Source organism: Zeugodacus cucurbitae, chromosome 3 (genome assembly GCF_028554725.1).
Source record: "Zeugodacus cucurbitae isolate PBARC_wt_2022May chromosome 3, idZeuCucr1.2, whole genome shotgun sequence".
Classification (NCBI taxonomy): Eukaryota; Metazoa; Arthropoda; class Insecta; order Diptera; family Tephritidae; genus Zeugodacus; species Zeugodacus cucurbitae.
This window is the reverse complement of record NC_071668.1, coordinates 73395243-73412753: the sequence shown is the minus strand read 5'-3', so window position 1 is coordinate 73412753 and position 17511 is coordinate 73395243. Positions and strand designations below refer to the sequence as shown.

The 17511-nt window shown below is 33.9% G+C and overlaps 2 protein-coding genes across 4 annotated transcripts in view; one reads left to right on the top strand and one right to left on the bottom strand.

Moving 5' to 3' along the window:
* LOC105215938 (uncharacterized) overlaps positions 1–2317 on the top strand; it is a 276247-nt gene extending 273930 nt beyond the window's left edge. The window contains exon 21 of the mRNA XM_054227988.1: positions 405–2317. Within this exon, the coding sequence (XP_054083963.1) occupies positions 405–1255 (851 nt within the window). The 3' untranslated portion in view covers positions 1256–2317. The remainder of the gene's footprint in view (positions 1–404) is intronic.
* A 4611-nt stretch (positions 2318–6928) lies between these two features.
* LOC105215931 (serine protease inhibitor 42Dd) lies at positions 6929–15541 on the bottom strand. 3 transcript variants are annotated; one of them, XM_054227994.1, is made up of 4 exons: positions 15203–15541; positions 9133–10314; positions 8918–9065; positions 6929–7332 (listed from the first exon to the last, which is right to left on the bottom strand). In XM_054227994.1, the coding sequence occupies exons 2-4, from the start codon at positions 10087–10089 to the stop codon at positions 7202–7204; spliced, it is 1236 nt and encodes a 411-aa protein (XP_054083969.1). In that variant the 5' UTR covers positions 10090–10314; positions 15203–15541; the 3' UTR covers positions 6929–7201. The 3 variants fall into 3 exon arrangements, with proteins under 3 accessions (XP_054083969.1, XP_054083968.1, XP_054083967.1); XM_054227993.1 differs by having other exon boundaries at positions 9133–10254; positions 15210–15541; XM_054227992.1 differs by having other exon boundaries at positions 9133–10254; positions 15203–15540.
* Positions 15542–17511: the final 1970 nt, after the last annotated feature.

Here is a 17511-nt window from a genome sequence, read left to right as displayed (position 1 = left end):
CAATAATTTAGTTTTTAGCATTATTTCAATGAATATTTATTGAAATATTATAGGATAATATTTTTAATTTATTCTTTTACAAATAATTTTATAAATTAATACAATAATTTTTAATATTTTTTTAATAATTTTTTTTTTATAATTTCTTGAATCAAAGTTTTTTATTTTTTTTTTTTAATTTTTTTCTATATTATTTATATACCTATAATACGTTTTTATATTTAACAATAATTTTCATAAAAATATTTTTATTGTGCATCATCTGCATTTTTTTTTTATTTTTAATATTTTATAACTTGCCACATTTATAAAATAATATTTTTACATACAATTAAAACCAAAATTCACAATATTTATCAAATTTTCAATTATTAATCATCTCTGTATGCCTTGACTCTTTGCAGACACCATCATTGGCATTTGTGGCAGCGCACTGCCCGCCGGCATGTCATATCATCAACTGCAGCATCACAGTTTGCCGCGTCACCACACACAGACGATGCAGCAACATCACCTCACAGCAACCGCAACAACGGGCCAGCAACATGTTGCGCCGCAACATCACAATGCCTACATGGACGCTACCATGTTGCCAACAACAATTGTATCAATAAGCAGCGGCCTGCCGCTACCCAACACCATGAATTATGCGAAAAGCAGCGGTGAAGTAGCAGCAGCAACAACACCACAACAGCAACCACAAGCACCACCGCCGACCACACTCACCAGCATCATCAGCACAACAACGGCAACAACACAAACACCAAAGGCGCAAAAACGTGTCACCATCATGGAGCCGACCACACACACTTTCGATCCACTGCTGCCCACAATGGTCGCCGTGTCCGGTGTGGCAACGCCGGCGGCACATCATCGCCTGGTGACGGCAACGCCGACACCCATCATAACTATTACAAGCAACACAGGTGATTGCGTCGCCAACGTCAGCAGCAGCAACAACAATAGTGTGAGCGATGCAATGCAGTGTGGCAGTGAGAGTGGTGGAGCAGCAACAGGTGCGGATAGCGCTTCCTCGCCCGAAGATGAGAACTCGATGACCGGCATGTTGGATCGCATAACGCATGATCTGGATTATCTGCTGAATCGCACGAATGATGCGCCACTACCAGAGTCACCACTGGACGATGCTGAAGTGCTGGCGGTGGGCGTGGCAGCCACACCAGCGACGACAGGTGCCACCACAGCGGCGTCTACAACGCTCACCATCAGTCAGGACACTGTGGAGCACTTGTAAGTGTTCCGCTGAAAGATCTTGCGAACTAATTTTAGACTACATTTAATGAGATGAATACTAACTTTAAGCGTATTTAGTTGTTAGTTGTAACTAAGCATTTGGTTCCTGTCACTTTTTCGACTTTTTACTGTACAGTAGACCTTAATACATAGTTCTATAAAAGTTATGTATAATTGTATTAAGCATTAATATTTATGATTGTCTTTGTAAATAAATAAAAAAAAAAATATTTAGAAATCTAAGATTTACAACTTTTTGATATAGCTATGCAAATAATAGATAAAAAATGATTCGAATTTATTCCATATAACAATAGGTAAATATAATAATCTTGAAGAATTGTTGTATATATTATTTAAAATAGTTAAAATAAAATTAAAGTAATTAATAAATATATTAAAATAAATATAAAATAATTTTTTTTGGAAAATTTTGCTCATCATTTTGGTAAATATTTACTCGAGGCAGCTACAACTTCAAATTATATTGAATTATTAGGTCTACTTTGCTTCCGCCGTTTTCCAATAGATGTCTCTAGGATCAAGCACTGGTCGATTAAATCCATTAAATTGTTTTATATCGATCTTGGACATTTGTGTCAACATTAACCCAACAAAATATATGTAGAGATCTGTTTGCATCCCAAACTTATTCTCAACTAAAAAAATGTCACTTTTTGAGCCGAATTCTGGCAGAAAAATGGTCAAAAGTAGTAGCTAGCGACGGCCAATATTTTGAATAAACTTTTTTAAATTTTTGACAGTTTTTATACAAAAAAAGCCTTAAATTTACAAAAAAACGGCGGAAGCAAAGTTGTAGACCTTATAATTTTTTTTATAAACAATGGGAGATCGATTATGAATTAGGAGATGAATAAAGCAGATGAATGAAATATGTTTTTTCTACTTTAACCACTTTAAAAAATATCAAAAAAAAATATAATAAATTATTGAATTTAATGAAACCTACGATACTTCTTTATGTAAATCGATTTTTTAGTCTAAACACCGCATCTGGAAAGGGTGAGTAGTAAAAGTAATAAAAATGAAGGGATTAAGAATTAGATTTTTTTTAATACGAGAGTGATTTAATAAATACTGTAAAAAGTGCGTTGTTCTATGTTTTATGGGCCCACTGATAGTTGGGTTTCAATCATATATTCTCTAGAATCATTTTTGTTATACAAATCTCAAGGGAGAAATTTGATTATTTTTTCATTGTATTCTATACCCTAAACAATAGTAAAATTTTCGAGTTTCTATGAAGAATTATTAAAGAAATAATGTTCTCGCATAATTTTAGCTTGCAGTTTGAGAATAATGGTGTGTTCAAAAAATAACGGGAATTATTAATAAAATTTCACGCGTTTGGAGCGTCTAATTCTCATTTTTTTATTATGTTGATATGCATGTCACTGATGTACGTTTAAATTTCCAGCTTTATCGTCTGCAGCAGCTAAGGTTAGACGTGTTTTAATGAGCTTGGCGTTCTTTGAGAAAAGCTTCGTTGCTCGTTCGTAAAATCTTGACCAAAAACAATACTGTAACGTTGAACCAGTATCTATATAGAAGTTATGAAAAATATAATGGAAATAGAAATTATTTGGGGCATTATGTCTATACGCCAGACATGGCTTCGTGGGACTTTTTCCTATTTCCAAAAACAAATAGAACCTTAAGGGCCAGTCGTTTTGAAAGCATCGCTGAAAGAGCGAAAGGCTATCCCAAAAATTCATTCTGAGAAGTATTTAGACGTTTGGAAGAAGTGCTGGCATGAGATTGATATAAAATTGGGACTATTTTGAAGGTGACACCCTTAAGTTAGACGAAAAATATTTTTCTTTAAAAAAAAACGAAATTTCCCATTATTTTTTTAACATACCTCGTTCACCGGAAAATGAGTTATCGGTATTATCAGAACAGAGGCTAGAACACCAGTGCTTGTTTCTTATACATTTCATCTGAGACGTCAGATATAAATGATATAAGTATACAACCTATATGAAGAACCTGAACGGACAATTTGATTTGCTAATATCGATTTTAAATTTTTTTATGTAATTTTGATGTAGTGATCCTAAGAAATTTAGATTAATATTATAAGATATTTTTCATAAATCGATTTTATCATTAATTTTAATATAATTTTTAAAATTAATTAAAAGTATTATAACTATTTTTTTTAAGTTTTCCTTAAATAATTTCAAAGTTGTATGTATATTGTAAAACTTTCTGTGTAAACTTAATGTAAAAATGTATGTATTTTTCAAATGAAATTGTGTACTCTCAATCAAAAATGCAAAATCAAAAGGGACCAATTATTTCTGATAAGAAATTTAAATAGTAAAGCTAAAGTCATAAAAAATGATGTGATACAGTTTAGTAAAGAATGGATAAAATAAATATAAATAATAAATATTGCTTAGGAAGTCTATAAATACCAACATTTGTGGATTTCAAAAACATTAAATATGTAAAATATATTTGCAAAAATGAGCTGTAGAAAATATGTACATAAAAATTTAATATTATTTTACGGTACATTCAATTATTCATAAGAAAATAATTGCTAAAAATGTATTTCTAAAAATTCCCAAAAAATACAAAAAAATTAAACAAAAAATTTAAATCAAAAAACGTTAGATTAAGTGCATAATACAAAACTAGTGGAGTTGGCTACCTGTTAGGCTTAACTACTCACACTATGTATATACAACTAACATTTGTAAATATGTTTCTCTGACTCATACCAACAACAGCAAAGAATTTATTAAGAATTTTGCAAAATTCTTCATCCATTATCTATACTTTTTACACACAATTAAGATCAATGACTAATTGGTAATACAAGCGATAATTGTTTAAATGTTTTATAGTAAGTCAAGAAAGGGTTAAAAACAAATAAGCGAAGTAATGAGACAAAAAACACAAAACAGAATCAAAGCATTTGAGCTATGCATTTAATGTACTACTTACAATTTAGTGATACACTTTCGTATATAAGAAAACAACAACAAAAACAAACAAAGCAGTAGAATGTAGTTAGCATAACAATTTGTAAATAAATGACTTGGTTAAGAAAAAATGAGAAAAATATGCAATAAAAACAAATTAAAAGTTGAAAAGTATTATAGTAACTGATAAATCTTGAGTCATTGCATGGAAAATTAGATTACATACAAACATATGTATATATTATATAAGCGTTTAATTAGTAATTGTTATGATTCTACGTATTTCACTCATTTAACATTGTCAGCGATTTGTGAAATAAAGTGGGAAACCGGATGCAGGTGTGTAATAGAAAATAGAAAGAATACTGATAACTGTATTTTTTTCATAGAAACTATAAATTATAAATAAAAAAATAAGTAAAGCTGATAAAAAATTAAGAAGAGGAATAATGGGAGCAAAAATGATTTCATAAACAAGGAGAAAATCTGAGCAAAAAATAAGAAGTTAAAAATTAGAAGAGAATTAGAAATCGGTCTCTAAAAGTATAAACGCCAATGTGATAAGTGCATTTCCGAAACAAAAAAAAATTGAACTTAAATATATTAAACTTGATAAATACCTGATTTCTTTATACAATTGCAAACAAGAAAATTCTTTAAAAGAAAATAGCAAAAAAATAAGAGAACATACCCTACATAATTTCTACTTAAATACAACAATTCTTATAACATAACCTCAAGGCCATAATCATTGAATCCGCAGCGAATTCGATTTCGATACGATAAAGATTATGAATCGAAAATGTTCATGCAATCATTGATTTCGTCGATAAACTGCTTTACCATAAAGTGTTAACGTAAAACTGTTTTATCGACCTTTATCGAAAAATGCGACAAACTAAACTGAATTAAAACTGACCTTTAACAATAGTGAAATTTCTTCAAAAAAATATTTAATTCGCCTGAGGTTCCTTGAGAAAATTCTTTAAAGAAAATATCTTTAATTTATTTTTATTAGTCTGTTTTTGGCTCTTGTCTCTAAAATAACAATTTAAAATATAATTTAGTCCATCATCAGTAATTGTTTACATAAAAAATTCCAAATGGTTTATTTCTTCAAAATTTTCGCAACTCACCCATCAACGGATAGATTTCGACCAAAATTTTCGATTTTGCGGATTCACGGATTTCGTAATTAGCGACATCTATTATCCGCGGAATTTAGTTTTTTTGAGTTGGTAAGTGAGTTCAATGTGATCGTAAATTTTATTTTCATACGATTCAATGATTCCGAATTCAATGATTAGGCCCCATGTTTTAACAGCTAATAAATTTACGATACACAACAGAGGAGTTGGGTACGATATAAGTATTCCTAAATGTACGACACTGAGATGAAATAGAATATTACATCCATAGATTGAGTATTATATTTATACCAACTTTAAGGGGCTATACCAGTATATCCCACAAAAATTAGGCGATTTTCGTGGATTTTTTTTTTAAGAAATTCGAAGTTTTCGGACATAATAAGGTATATTTTCAGCAAAAAAATTTTTTTTTTTTACAAAAATATTGAAAAATAACGGAGGTGCCAAAAAAAACAAAGTTCCACAACTGCTGACATGATTCCGGCCGAATGAGTAACTGAAACAAAAGAATTTAAAGTTGATGGTATTTCCTATACAATGACCTTTGAAAAATATCAAAAATTAACAAAATGGCGTAGTTCTGAAAAAAAAATGTCGTTTTAAATGCCAAATTGACAATTTTCAACAAAACAAAAAGACCGTAGGTCGTATAGTAAATATATTTAAGAATACTTAGTTTAAATTTAAAGTCGATCGGTCAATTTCTCGTTGAGTTATGATGTCAGCAATTTTGAGAAATGTCGTTTCGAGAAAACACGTTTAAAGTTTGGGTTATAGCGGCTTATACCTACGAGCGGTCGCTCTTTAGAAAGCTGTCTTTCAAAAACTATTCAAGATACGACCTTACCGCTTTCACAGGATGTTTTTGAAAGTATAAACTATCGAATAAGAAAAAAAAATAAAAAAATCGATCCTTGGAAAATGTCACACTGGTATAGCCTCTTAAGGCTGAATGAGGTTCTATTTGTCGTGAAACGACTTGCACAAATCCAACATTACACTGAGTTCCCAAATTATAATAACCATTTTCTCAACTGTAATCTGAAATAGCCTTCCAGACAATAACCCCTAATTAATCATGCTTTTTTGGCAATATACTTAAATGTTTTTTTTGGAAGCTCTTTCGTAAACATATTAAGAATTGTTTTTTAAATTCAGTAACGAATGAATTATGAACATCGTATATACATATATGATTTTTCAATAGAAATTTCAATAGAAATGTTTTCTTGGCTTCTTTTTAAATACAGAGAAACTTCTCCTAACGAACACCTCTCTTGGTCAGACAAAAACGTTCCATGGTGAGTTCACGTCCAAGAAAGGTTTCACTGTATATGATTAACAAATATGCACTTATCACTTGAAAAAAAAGACACAACAGCTCCATAAAATAACAAGAACCAACCAATGGTAAAAATATATAAAACCAAAAAATCAAAAAACTTATAAGAATGTAAGCAAACAAAAAAAAAACCAAAAAAAACACTGAAAAACTAAGAATTGTAAAATCTAAACTCTAATCATTAAATAAACATTTTCGAGACTCTTTGTTATATAAAATCAAAAATATGAAAATTGGACTGCAGTTTTATTTAACATATTTTTATTCATAATGGACTGAGAATTCCAGGTTATTTTAACATTCAGCGCACTTAGCTATAATCTCTGGCATTGCTTACTTAACGGTATTATTTTATGAGCATACTACAGCAACAAACACTATTTAAAGCGTTAACACATCGTACATATTGGAGATATTTACATACAAAAAAACTTCACGTAAGTATAATTACTTAAAACTTAAATTAGAAATATGCTTTGGACTAGCGAATTGCACATCGCTCAAAACTTTGTGATATGACCGACAAAATAAGTGGCTTCTCGACTTCGTATGGCGAAGTAGAACGGGTGATCGGCACGAAAGAATTTCTTGCGCGAGTCAATCGAATTGCTAATCACAATCGGTTTGTAGGCTGAAAGGAGAGAAAAGAGCTGCGGTTAGAGGTAACGGCAGAGGTGAAAAGTGATTGAATGGTATGAGTCATGATGTAGAATGGATGTGAAGAAGGTAATGAAGATAGTGGATTTATTGTGAGTGATATAAAATATTAGGTTGGCAAATATCTCCCTTCCGCCTTTTTGATGATGAGCTTAATGGTGTTTTGGGGAATGGTACTCTATTACTTCGGAATTTTTTCGACGATTTAGAGCGGGTGAAAACGACACCATGGATAAGCCAACCGACGGAACACCTGTGACGACGAAAACCGTTTAAATCATGGAAAATATCGAGTTAGACCGGCATGTGGCATCTCGTGACATCGCCCAGGAGGAGTTAATCACCAAACCATTTTAAACCCTCTGCAGAAGACTGGATACACAAAGCTACAAGCTTGATGTTTTGGGTGCCGCATGATTTGACGCAAAAAAACCTTCTGGACCGAATCAACGCCTGCGATATGCTGCTGAAACGGAACGAACTCGACCCATTTTTGAAGCGGATAGTGACTCGCAACGAAAAATTGATCACACACAACAATATCATGGGAAAACGGTCGTGGTTGAAGGCCGGTGAATCGTCCCAAACAGTGGCCAAGCCAGGATTGACGGCCAGGTAGGTTCTACTGTGTGTTTGATGGGATTGGAAGGGAATCATTCAATATGAGCTGCTCTCATATGGCCAGACGCTTAATTCCACCATCTACTGCGAACAACTGGACCGCTTGAAGCAGGAGTTCGACCAGAAGCGTCCAGAATTGACCAATAGAAAGGGTGTAGTGTTCCACCAGAACAGCGCCAGACCAAACACTTTGTTGATGACTCGTCAGAAGCTACGGGAGCTCGGAAGGGAGGTTTTATCGCATCCACCATATAGCCCGGACATAGCACCAAGTGATTACCACCTGTTCCTGTCCTAATATATTGGTTAAAGAGGTTATGAAATTGAGAAGATTTTGTATCCATACAACGGTGCAGCGCTGTCTACCTGTTTTCGCCTCAGTATATTTAAATACTTCTCAAAAATATTTTCAGAATTTTTTAATTTCAAAAACATTTAAGGTTGAAACTCTGAAATCAGAAATCCGATTTTGATTGCTTTAGCGAAACCAACACTTAAAAACAATCTGAACTTTCCAAAATACTTTCCCTCTCATTCATCGTTCAATCAAGACCTTCCTCAACTCTGTTCCCGAGAATAATGTTGAAGAAGTCAAACCACAACCAGACTATCGCATAGACTCTATCCTGATATTTCTGATACTATAGAATATGCTTCAAAATATTATTAAGGATATAAATCATGAAAGAAATGATTATATCCAATTCAAAAATATCCAATACAAATAGCCGATATTGATCTAAAATTTTCTCTAAAAAGCCACGGAGCTTAAAAAGAATATTAAAGGTGATCGATACAAAACGGAGGCTTTGCACCTTTAACTATTTAAAATTAGGGCTTTTTCAACTAAAAGGGCTCACTGCACTGATGAATCAAATGATTTATATGTGAATGACTATGTATGAAAATGAAGTATTTCCATTAAAAATTGTACTCACCAACATTGCTGGCACCTTCCGTGCCCGACTCATTGACCTCTATGCAGACTTTGTGTAGAACATCCGAAATAATTAGTGGAGCTGTGGAGTTTTCACGCAACATATTCTTAAAGTTCGACGCTTTCGAGAAAATAGTGGTGATGCCCAGCTGTAAAGTGCAATTTAGAAGAGTTTCAATTAGTTTCTGACATGACGCAGGCACACAAAGGCCTCACCTGTTCCAAAGTGCGCCGCAGGCTGCATTCAAAATCGATTTTAAATTTCGGCAAAAGCACCTGTACGCTCTCCATCTGCATGCGTTCCGCCAACGCATTGAGATCCAGCGCTTCTAACTGCTTTTCCAACGCCGCCAGGCCATCGCGCTGATTTGGCAACACCACCAGCATGGCCAACTCGTCGTCATGCTCGTAAGGCAATTCAATGGCACGCGCATCCAACTCACGAAACTCGGCGAACTTCACGAACATATCATCGTCGAAGAGCATCGGCACCGCCACGGCTGCAGGTGGCGCCAGCTGTTGCACGCCATTCGCTGCAGGCGCTTCGCCAGCGCTCAACTGAAAGTCGTAGAGGCCCGTGCGATAGGCGCTAAACGGCAGAAACCATTTGCTCTGGAAATGCACAGCTGCCAATGCGATGGCCGCTGATGGCGTCACCTCAGGCGCGGACAATAAGGCATCGCTGATGCGCCACGCATAGCCATCGGCGGTCGCCTGGGCCAAATCCTCATCGATTTGCGCGCACAATTTCACAAGGCTGCCGAAATCGCGCTGCAATGCTGTGGTGTGGAAATATTTCTGCGCGATTTTACGAAATTCATCGCTGACTTCCACATCCGCGGGCAACAACAACTCACTGCACAGTTGCATGTGCGTGTCGGCCGCTGCGTCCGTGCTCAACTGCAGTTCCGTCGCGTAGTGATTGGCCATTTTGGCATTGCTGGCGAAACGCTGCAGCTGTAGCACGCGCTGCAACTCCTCAGCGGTGCCGCCATCGCTGCCGAGATAGAGCAGAGTGAGTAGTGCCTCCAGCTGGAGCGGCGATATGATAATGTTGTCGGCGCCATGTGTGCTCACGATGACGCGCAGCAGCTCGTTGCTAAAGTGTGTTGCGATACTCGTCGTGGCTCCATTGCCATTTGGCGCAGTGCTGCTCATATTATTGCTCGCCATTTGGTGCTGCCTTATTTTATTTTAATTTTGTTTTTTTTTTAAAGCTTTTGCTTTTTTACTTTTGCTTTGATTTGCTTGAGCTATGCGTGGGCGCGTCGGCGTTGGCGTTGTGCCGGAAAAGTCTCAATTGTTGCAGTGCAAGCGCGCGAGTGGTGAACCGTGTCGCTGCCGTTGTGCGATTACAAAATTAGGCATCAAATTAGCAAACATAAAAATTAAGCGGACCTGGTGCATGGATATCTAGTATATATATTTGTATATCTACAATTATATGTTTGTAGCTAAGTGGTGCGTGGTGAGTGAGTTATGTTGTGTTGAAAAATTACAGCTGTTTATCAAAAAAAACTGTCAACGCGCGCAAAGTTCGAACAAAAAATGTGTCGTGTTGCTTTCAAATGCAAACATTTCGCCTTTACACGCTGATGACTTTATCCGCTGAGATAAAAGCTTTTGTGGACTAAGTATTTGTTTTCTTATCGCAATAAAGATTTACTCTTTAAAGATAGCTTTTTAAACGTAAATTCTATTTATCTAACTTGTACCGTGAGAATTTCGCAAGAGCTTTCTTCTTAAGACACCTACATATGAAAAGTCTTGTTGATTTTTGATTACAAAATGCTTACAGTCTCATTTACTAATATCTGTCAGGAAGTGGAATTTACGCGCACACAAAATTTCAAGTCGATCCGAAGAATATTTTCGAAGTTATAGACACATTAGTGAAGGCGCGCCGACTATATATAAAGTGCTTTCAAACCTTTAAACTCGTTTTTCTCGAAAGGGTGTTTTCAAAGTCGGTGAGCAAGATTTCTCAGAAACGGCTGAAACTTTTACACAAGCTTCATAACTAAATTTTTTTGTAAGTAATCGAAGGATTTCACCATCCGATGAAAATTTCTTGTTTTTATAAACAATTAAAGACCCAAACTTTGGTCGAAAATCGAACCTTTTGCTTTGAGTAGCCGCCATTTTGTCAAACATTTTTTTTTTGCTAATTCCTTCGATCAGTCACTAGATTATTGTTATTGTTATTATTAATGAAATTTATTTCGTTTTTACATTTTAGATGATCCAGTCCAAAGATATCGTGCTCACCGCAAGAGGCCTTTTTTGCGGACCTCTGCAAAATTGGCAATATCAACGTTCCCGATAATTATTTTTGGCAATAAAAATTATGTTAATATAGTTTAAGCTTGTCATAATATACCTGCCAAGTTTCAAATCAATAAACCAAATAGTTTACTGAGAAAAAATTCCTGAAAAATGCCTTTTTTTGACCTCCTAACTGTTTATGACCTCTTAATTGATGTTGTCAACCTAATAGCCCTTTCGCACAGGAGTTAATTGATCAATTAACCGGGCTTTGCCCGATTAAAGCGCTCAATTTGATCGATTTACCATACAAAAGAAAAATCTAATTTTTCTACATTAATTTCGCCAGATTTTTACACATGCGCTGAGATTAGAAATTAAGCCAGTCGATAGTTTCCAAAGTTGCTTAGAGAAAGGCGAAGACGAATCAATCAAGCACTTCCTGCTGCAATGTCCAGCATTTGCCAGACTAAGGTTGAAACACCTCGTTAAGCATATCTTTGTCGAACCCAGCAAAGTGAAATAGACATTAGCCGACTTAAGAACTTTATAACAGAGTCAAGCGCTTGGTCGAATCATGATGATCTTGGCGATCAGTTAGGAGTATTTGAGTGTCATAAAGGACAGTCTTTGCTGTCTAAGGGAGATTCTCTGTAGATACGGAAATCTACCCTTCGACCTAACCTAACCTAACACTAATTTCTAATAGATTACAAATCGAGTTGAAAAAGTCAATAAAGAAGGGACGATTTGACAGCTAATGTTAAAAATTAAAATGGGCATTGTGATAAGCTATACGACGACGAAACTGTAGGGCAAAAAATTACAATACGTCACGATTTCACTTGGATATTTTCGACAGGTTGAGATGTAAGTCATAATACTAAATTTCAAAATTTCAACTAAAATGAAGTTGGGTTGTAATCCGTCACATAGATATTGTATCGTGAAAGCAGTACTAAAAACATGTTCCATTCAAAAATAACGATAATACGCTAAAAATACGTCACGATTTCACATGCAAACTTTCGACAGGTTGAGTTGTAAGTAAAAATACTGAGTTTGAAAGATTTTAACTGAATTGGAGTTGAATTGTCAACCGTTATATGAAGCTTATATCGTAAAAATAGTACAAAGAACACATTCCAGGCGAATATAATCCAATATGAACTTGAGTTAGATAGATCCTGAATAATTTTGAATAGTATTTGATAGGGCTTTTAAACACTAATAATCACCAAATAGCTGAGCTATCTAATAATTCTGTTAGCCTTTAGATTTATTAAGACTAAGTACTATGGACCTTGAAATGAATATTTTGAGGAAGAAATTTATGAATCAAGACTAGTCAAATTTATAAAGCTTACATTTGTATTGATAATATTTTCTCTTAATTAAGTGCTATTACAACTTCAAAAATCTTTAGGAAATTGAATGCATAAAATTGTTTTAAGGCAGTAGTCTGCTTTAGAAGCCCAAAAAAGCGTTTTTTTAGCAATTTTTTTTTGAAAGAGAAGGAAATGATTGCGGTAAACGGAATTTTAAGACATTAGTGTACTATATTTAAGGCTTAAAAAAACAAAATTTATTATTAAAAAATATTGAAATTTTTTCAAAGTTGTAAGTATTTTTTTTTTGAGCGCCTGGAGTCTGCACTTGTAAATCCCTCGTGCGATGCATCTGAAACAATCGAACCACGTTTTTTTTTTAATTTTTATAAGTATCTTTTTTTTATGAACTAAAAAAATATCGAAGATGTTATAAAATTACAATTTTTTCCAAGTTTGAAAAAAAAAATTTTTTTAAGAAAAAAATTGACTTTAAGTTGCAAAACAAGTAGTTTAAATAATACTTTTGTCCAACTTTTTTAGTTCAAATAGAAGATAATAATTAATACTGAAGCTAGATCACTTAGGTTTTTTTCGATCGTACATATATTCTTTTTGCTATCGCCGGCACCGTTTTCTAACACTTGTGAAAATGAAAACTCCAGAAAACGCGCTTTAAAGTCTACCTGAGCATTCGCACCTGCTCGAAGCTCGGCCATTAAAACTGCTCTAGCTTCGAAAATATGTCGAATTGGCCTCTGGGATTTTAAAGACATATTCTTGGATAGTTTTGGAATAGATTTAAAACAAAACAAAAAATCGATTTTTTGAAGCCTGTAAAGCAGACTACTGTCTTAAGTACTATATTCATCATAAATATATAAAATTTAATTGAATTTAAGGAATATCTTCTAGCTATCGATAGCTACGTCATCCACATAAAACTCTCCAAGAGTCTTCATATTAAAAAAAAAGACACATTAACACAACCGGCGCCGCTTTCTTGGAAAACACTCTTATATTTCCAAAAAAATTAGCTTTTAAACTTATAACGCAAATATTAGTGGTTTCCAAAAATTTCCACGCTAGCGCTCATAAATTTCGGCGTTTCTATAAATTCAAAAATCATCCATACATATTTACACCAACACAACAACAGTACAATTTTGATTGCACTTACTTAAATTCGGCAGCGTTTAGTAAAAGCGTATAGTTTTCTTTACTAAGAGAGGAAAATGTATAACAAATAAGTATAGCTACAGTTGTGTGCATATTAATAGATCAAATTAATTATTGTTTTAAGATTTTAATTCGAAATTGTAAAGGCAATTGTTATAATGGAAAGTGGAAAGTATTTATGAGAGCTAGACAAGTTCTTGACTAGACTTCCTTTAAACTAGATTTGACTGTAAAGTCAAAACTAATTAATTTTAAATTCATAAAACTCTAAAAAAGCAAGTATTGGCGAAGTTTTTCGTAATATTTTTGGTGTTATTTGAGTTTTATAGGTTTAAAGACACTTCTTCGCGACTGCTAGATTGAATGAAACACTTTTCATCTGAGTTAAAACTTTGCCTTTGAGTCATTGTTTACACAGACAAGCTGAAATGACATTGCAAACTTGAAAACTTGAAAACTTAAACTTTAACCGAGTTGGCGTGTTCTTTTGCTACTCGCTAACAAGAAAAAGAGTGGTTAATAGTAAAAATATCAACTTTTTTATATCAATAAATTTACTATTATCACATTAATATGCACACAACTGTATATAAGCTTTCAAGTGTTCCTTTTCTTTTCTTCTATTTTTTTAATAGCTTCAAGTGTACACAACGATTAAATGCATGAATTCTTCTACGTGCTTCCGATTGTGTTGTTTTTGCAGAATACAATTAATTGTGTATTGCCACAATATAATATTTTTGCATGGCCACAAAATAATATGCACACCCACAGATTTTTGGTTTTGTTGGACGGCATGTAGATATGTGTATATTGACAAATACTATGTATTTTTTTTTTTTTTTTTTTTTTGCGGCGGTAAATTAAAACTTAAAAGCGGCAGATTTACGTCAAATGCGAAGACACCGCACTTCAAAATTTACTTAATGCATTAAAATTATTATTTTTTTTTTCATTTAATTATACACAAAAATAGCACTGCGTGGAAAATGAGCGCAACAACACTTAACACCATGCATTACATCATAATTATTTAAGTAATTTTATCGGCATAAAAGGCACTATGTATTTTATAGTTTACTGATAGTTTTTTTATTTTTATAGCATGAAATTATTTTTTCAATTTTTTTAACTGTATATTTTATTTTTTTTTTCTTAGTTTTTGATATTTTTTTATTTTTATTTCATGCGAGTTTTTTTTTTTAATTTTTTATAACATGCGATTTTTTTATATTTTTAAATTTTATATTTTTATGTATTTTATAGTTTACTGCTAGTTTTTTTTATTTTTATTACATGCGATTTTTTTTTTATTTTTTTATAACATGAGATTTTTTTATTTTTTTTTTGCATTACTTTCCACTACTTTAAATCAATTCAAAAGCACACTGTTTTACGCCACTTTGCTACATTTTCGTTTTCCTTAAAAAACATATTTGAACACACTTGTATATAAGTATATCCATGCACCTTAATCCACTTTGGCTAACGATTAGTCAAATTTATGGTAATACCTCTTACTCAATACACTTGTTGCTTGATCTCAATATAATTTTCGTACGTTTAGCCAACAATTTCAGTATACATTCATGAGTTCTTCAAATCTTTTAACATAAAAACAAAACACTTTCGTTGCCGACACCGCTTCGCTGACGACTGACCGACCCAACGTGCATGCCAAATAGATCGAGTTCACGCTCGCTCGATAAAATTTTGCAATTCTATAATTTTTTGTTGTTGTTTGTGCTGTTGTTACTTTGCCATTTGCTCAGAAATTAAAATTTTCTGAAAATTGTTCGCATTTTCTACAACAATTTCTCCGATATCTTTCCGCTGCTCACTCGCATGCAATATTGTTGCCATTGCTATTTTTATTATGAATGATCATAGATAGGCAGCATACAGATATACATATATACACATATTTATATAGACATACATACATATATACACAATTGCTTTGGGGAGCCGCGGTGATCGTGCGCTAGTTTATGCTCTGCAGCGCGAACATCATGCTAGCGTTCTAGCACAGCTGAGACGCGTTATGGATCAACATGTGTTGTGCGTCGTCTCTTTGTTTCAGCGCGGAGCGAATTTATATCTTCAAACAAAGATATATACATACAGAAGCTAACTTTTTATATTCTAGCTTATATGCTATGTAATACATACAGTAGTTAGTGTTCAATTAAACGCTTAACTGGGTGATCTTGTTCAAGCTTCTGCTACGATCTCAACGACAGCGTAGAATTACTATAAACATAATCTAATTGATCGCAATGGAGAACAGAGACGTATGAGTAGCCCGCATACACCAGTGCGTATAATGAATATCAATGAGGACACTTATAGCGAGTTGAGATATGTTTAGAGCTCAATATTATTGGGTCTCCCCACACTCAGGGTTAAATTTTAGGAGTGTAAATAAAGAATATTGCTTCCGATATTTGCTTATTCAAAAATACGCCTGATTTATGAAGTAGATCGACAAATTATTACTGACTATATTTTAATTGTAGCAGGTGATCCAAGTAGAGGTACTTTTTTTCTACAGATCCCGTGTGAGTCGTGTCAAACTGTCATCTTATTTTTGTTCAGTATTGTTTGGCATTTCATCTTGAAAAGACCACGCCTAAACAACGTTTACAAATTGTTCATCACCCATCTTGAGACCCAGAATTCAGTATAGGATAAATTCGACCAAATAGACCACGTCCAGCATGTAGTGAAGAAAATATCTCAGCAGTTGCTGAGCGTGTACACGAAGACCGTGGACGTATGGAACGGCCTGGCGTAATTTACGTACAAAATACAGCTTGTGCAAGAACTGAAGCCGCTCCACCTTCCCAAACTACAACGCCTCGATTTGTGGACTCTTGAAAAGTTCCAAGAAAAGCCGACGTTTTTGAGCCAAATTCTGTTCAGACCATTTCTCTCCGCATGTGGGACGAAGAGCAAACTGAAGGTATTCAAGAGCTGCCACTTCATCCAGAAAAAACAACGGTTTGGTGTGATTTCGTTATAGCGCATGATAACTGATTTTTTGAAGCTTGAAATTGAAGCTTGTGATGTCGGCGACATTTGGTTTCAACAAGGCGGCGCCACTTTCCACACATCGCATGAATCAATGGATTTATTTAGAGAATACTTCGGTGCGCAGATAATTTGATCTGTATCACACCGTTAGACTTTTTCCTGTGGAGATATGAAAAGTCTAAAGTCTATGCGGACAATCCCACTTCGATTCAGGCCTTGGAGCAAAACATCATGCGTGTCATTGCGATCGAAATGTTCAAATGAGTCATCGAAAATTGGACTCAACGGATGGACCATCTGAAGAGCTAATATTTATGAAATCACCTTCTGAATATGATCGACAGCTTAGGCAGGCTTAGGAATGACAAAGCGATAAGTAAAAAGTGTATTATTTCGTATTCTTCATTCTTTTAACTAAGCCTCTGCACATCCGAGGTCTCAAATAAAACTCCGAACACAACGTTTTTTTTTCAAAATTTTATGATCTAAGAATCCTTAGGTCTGCTATAAAGTATATAGAAGGAAGTATAGTAACTATGCAGATTTGTATTGTTTTTTTTTTTTTTTTGCCAAAAAGTCTTCCCCCACCTAATTGTTCTAAATAATTTAAATACACACATGTAAATAAATATATATACATAGTTATATTCGTATCTTCAAATAAACATTTATCCAAAACTCAACCTCGTTTCATTAGTTTTGTGGCACGGCAAGCAAATAAGTGCGGCATAATGCGAAAAAGTAGCAAAATAAAACTAACGAAAATAGTTTTGAAAATATCAACAAA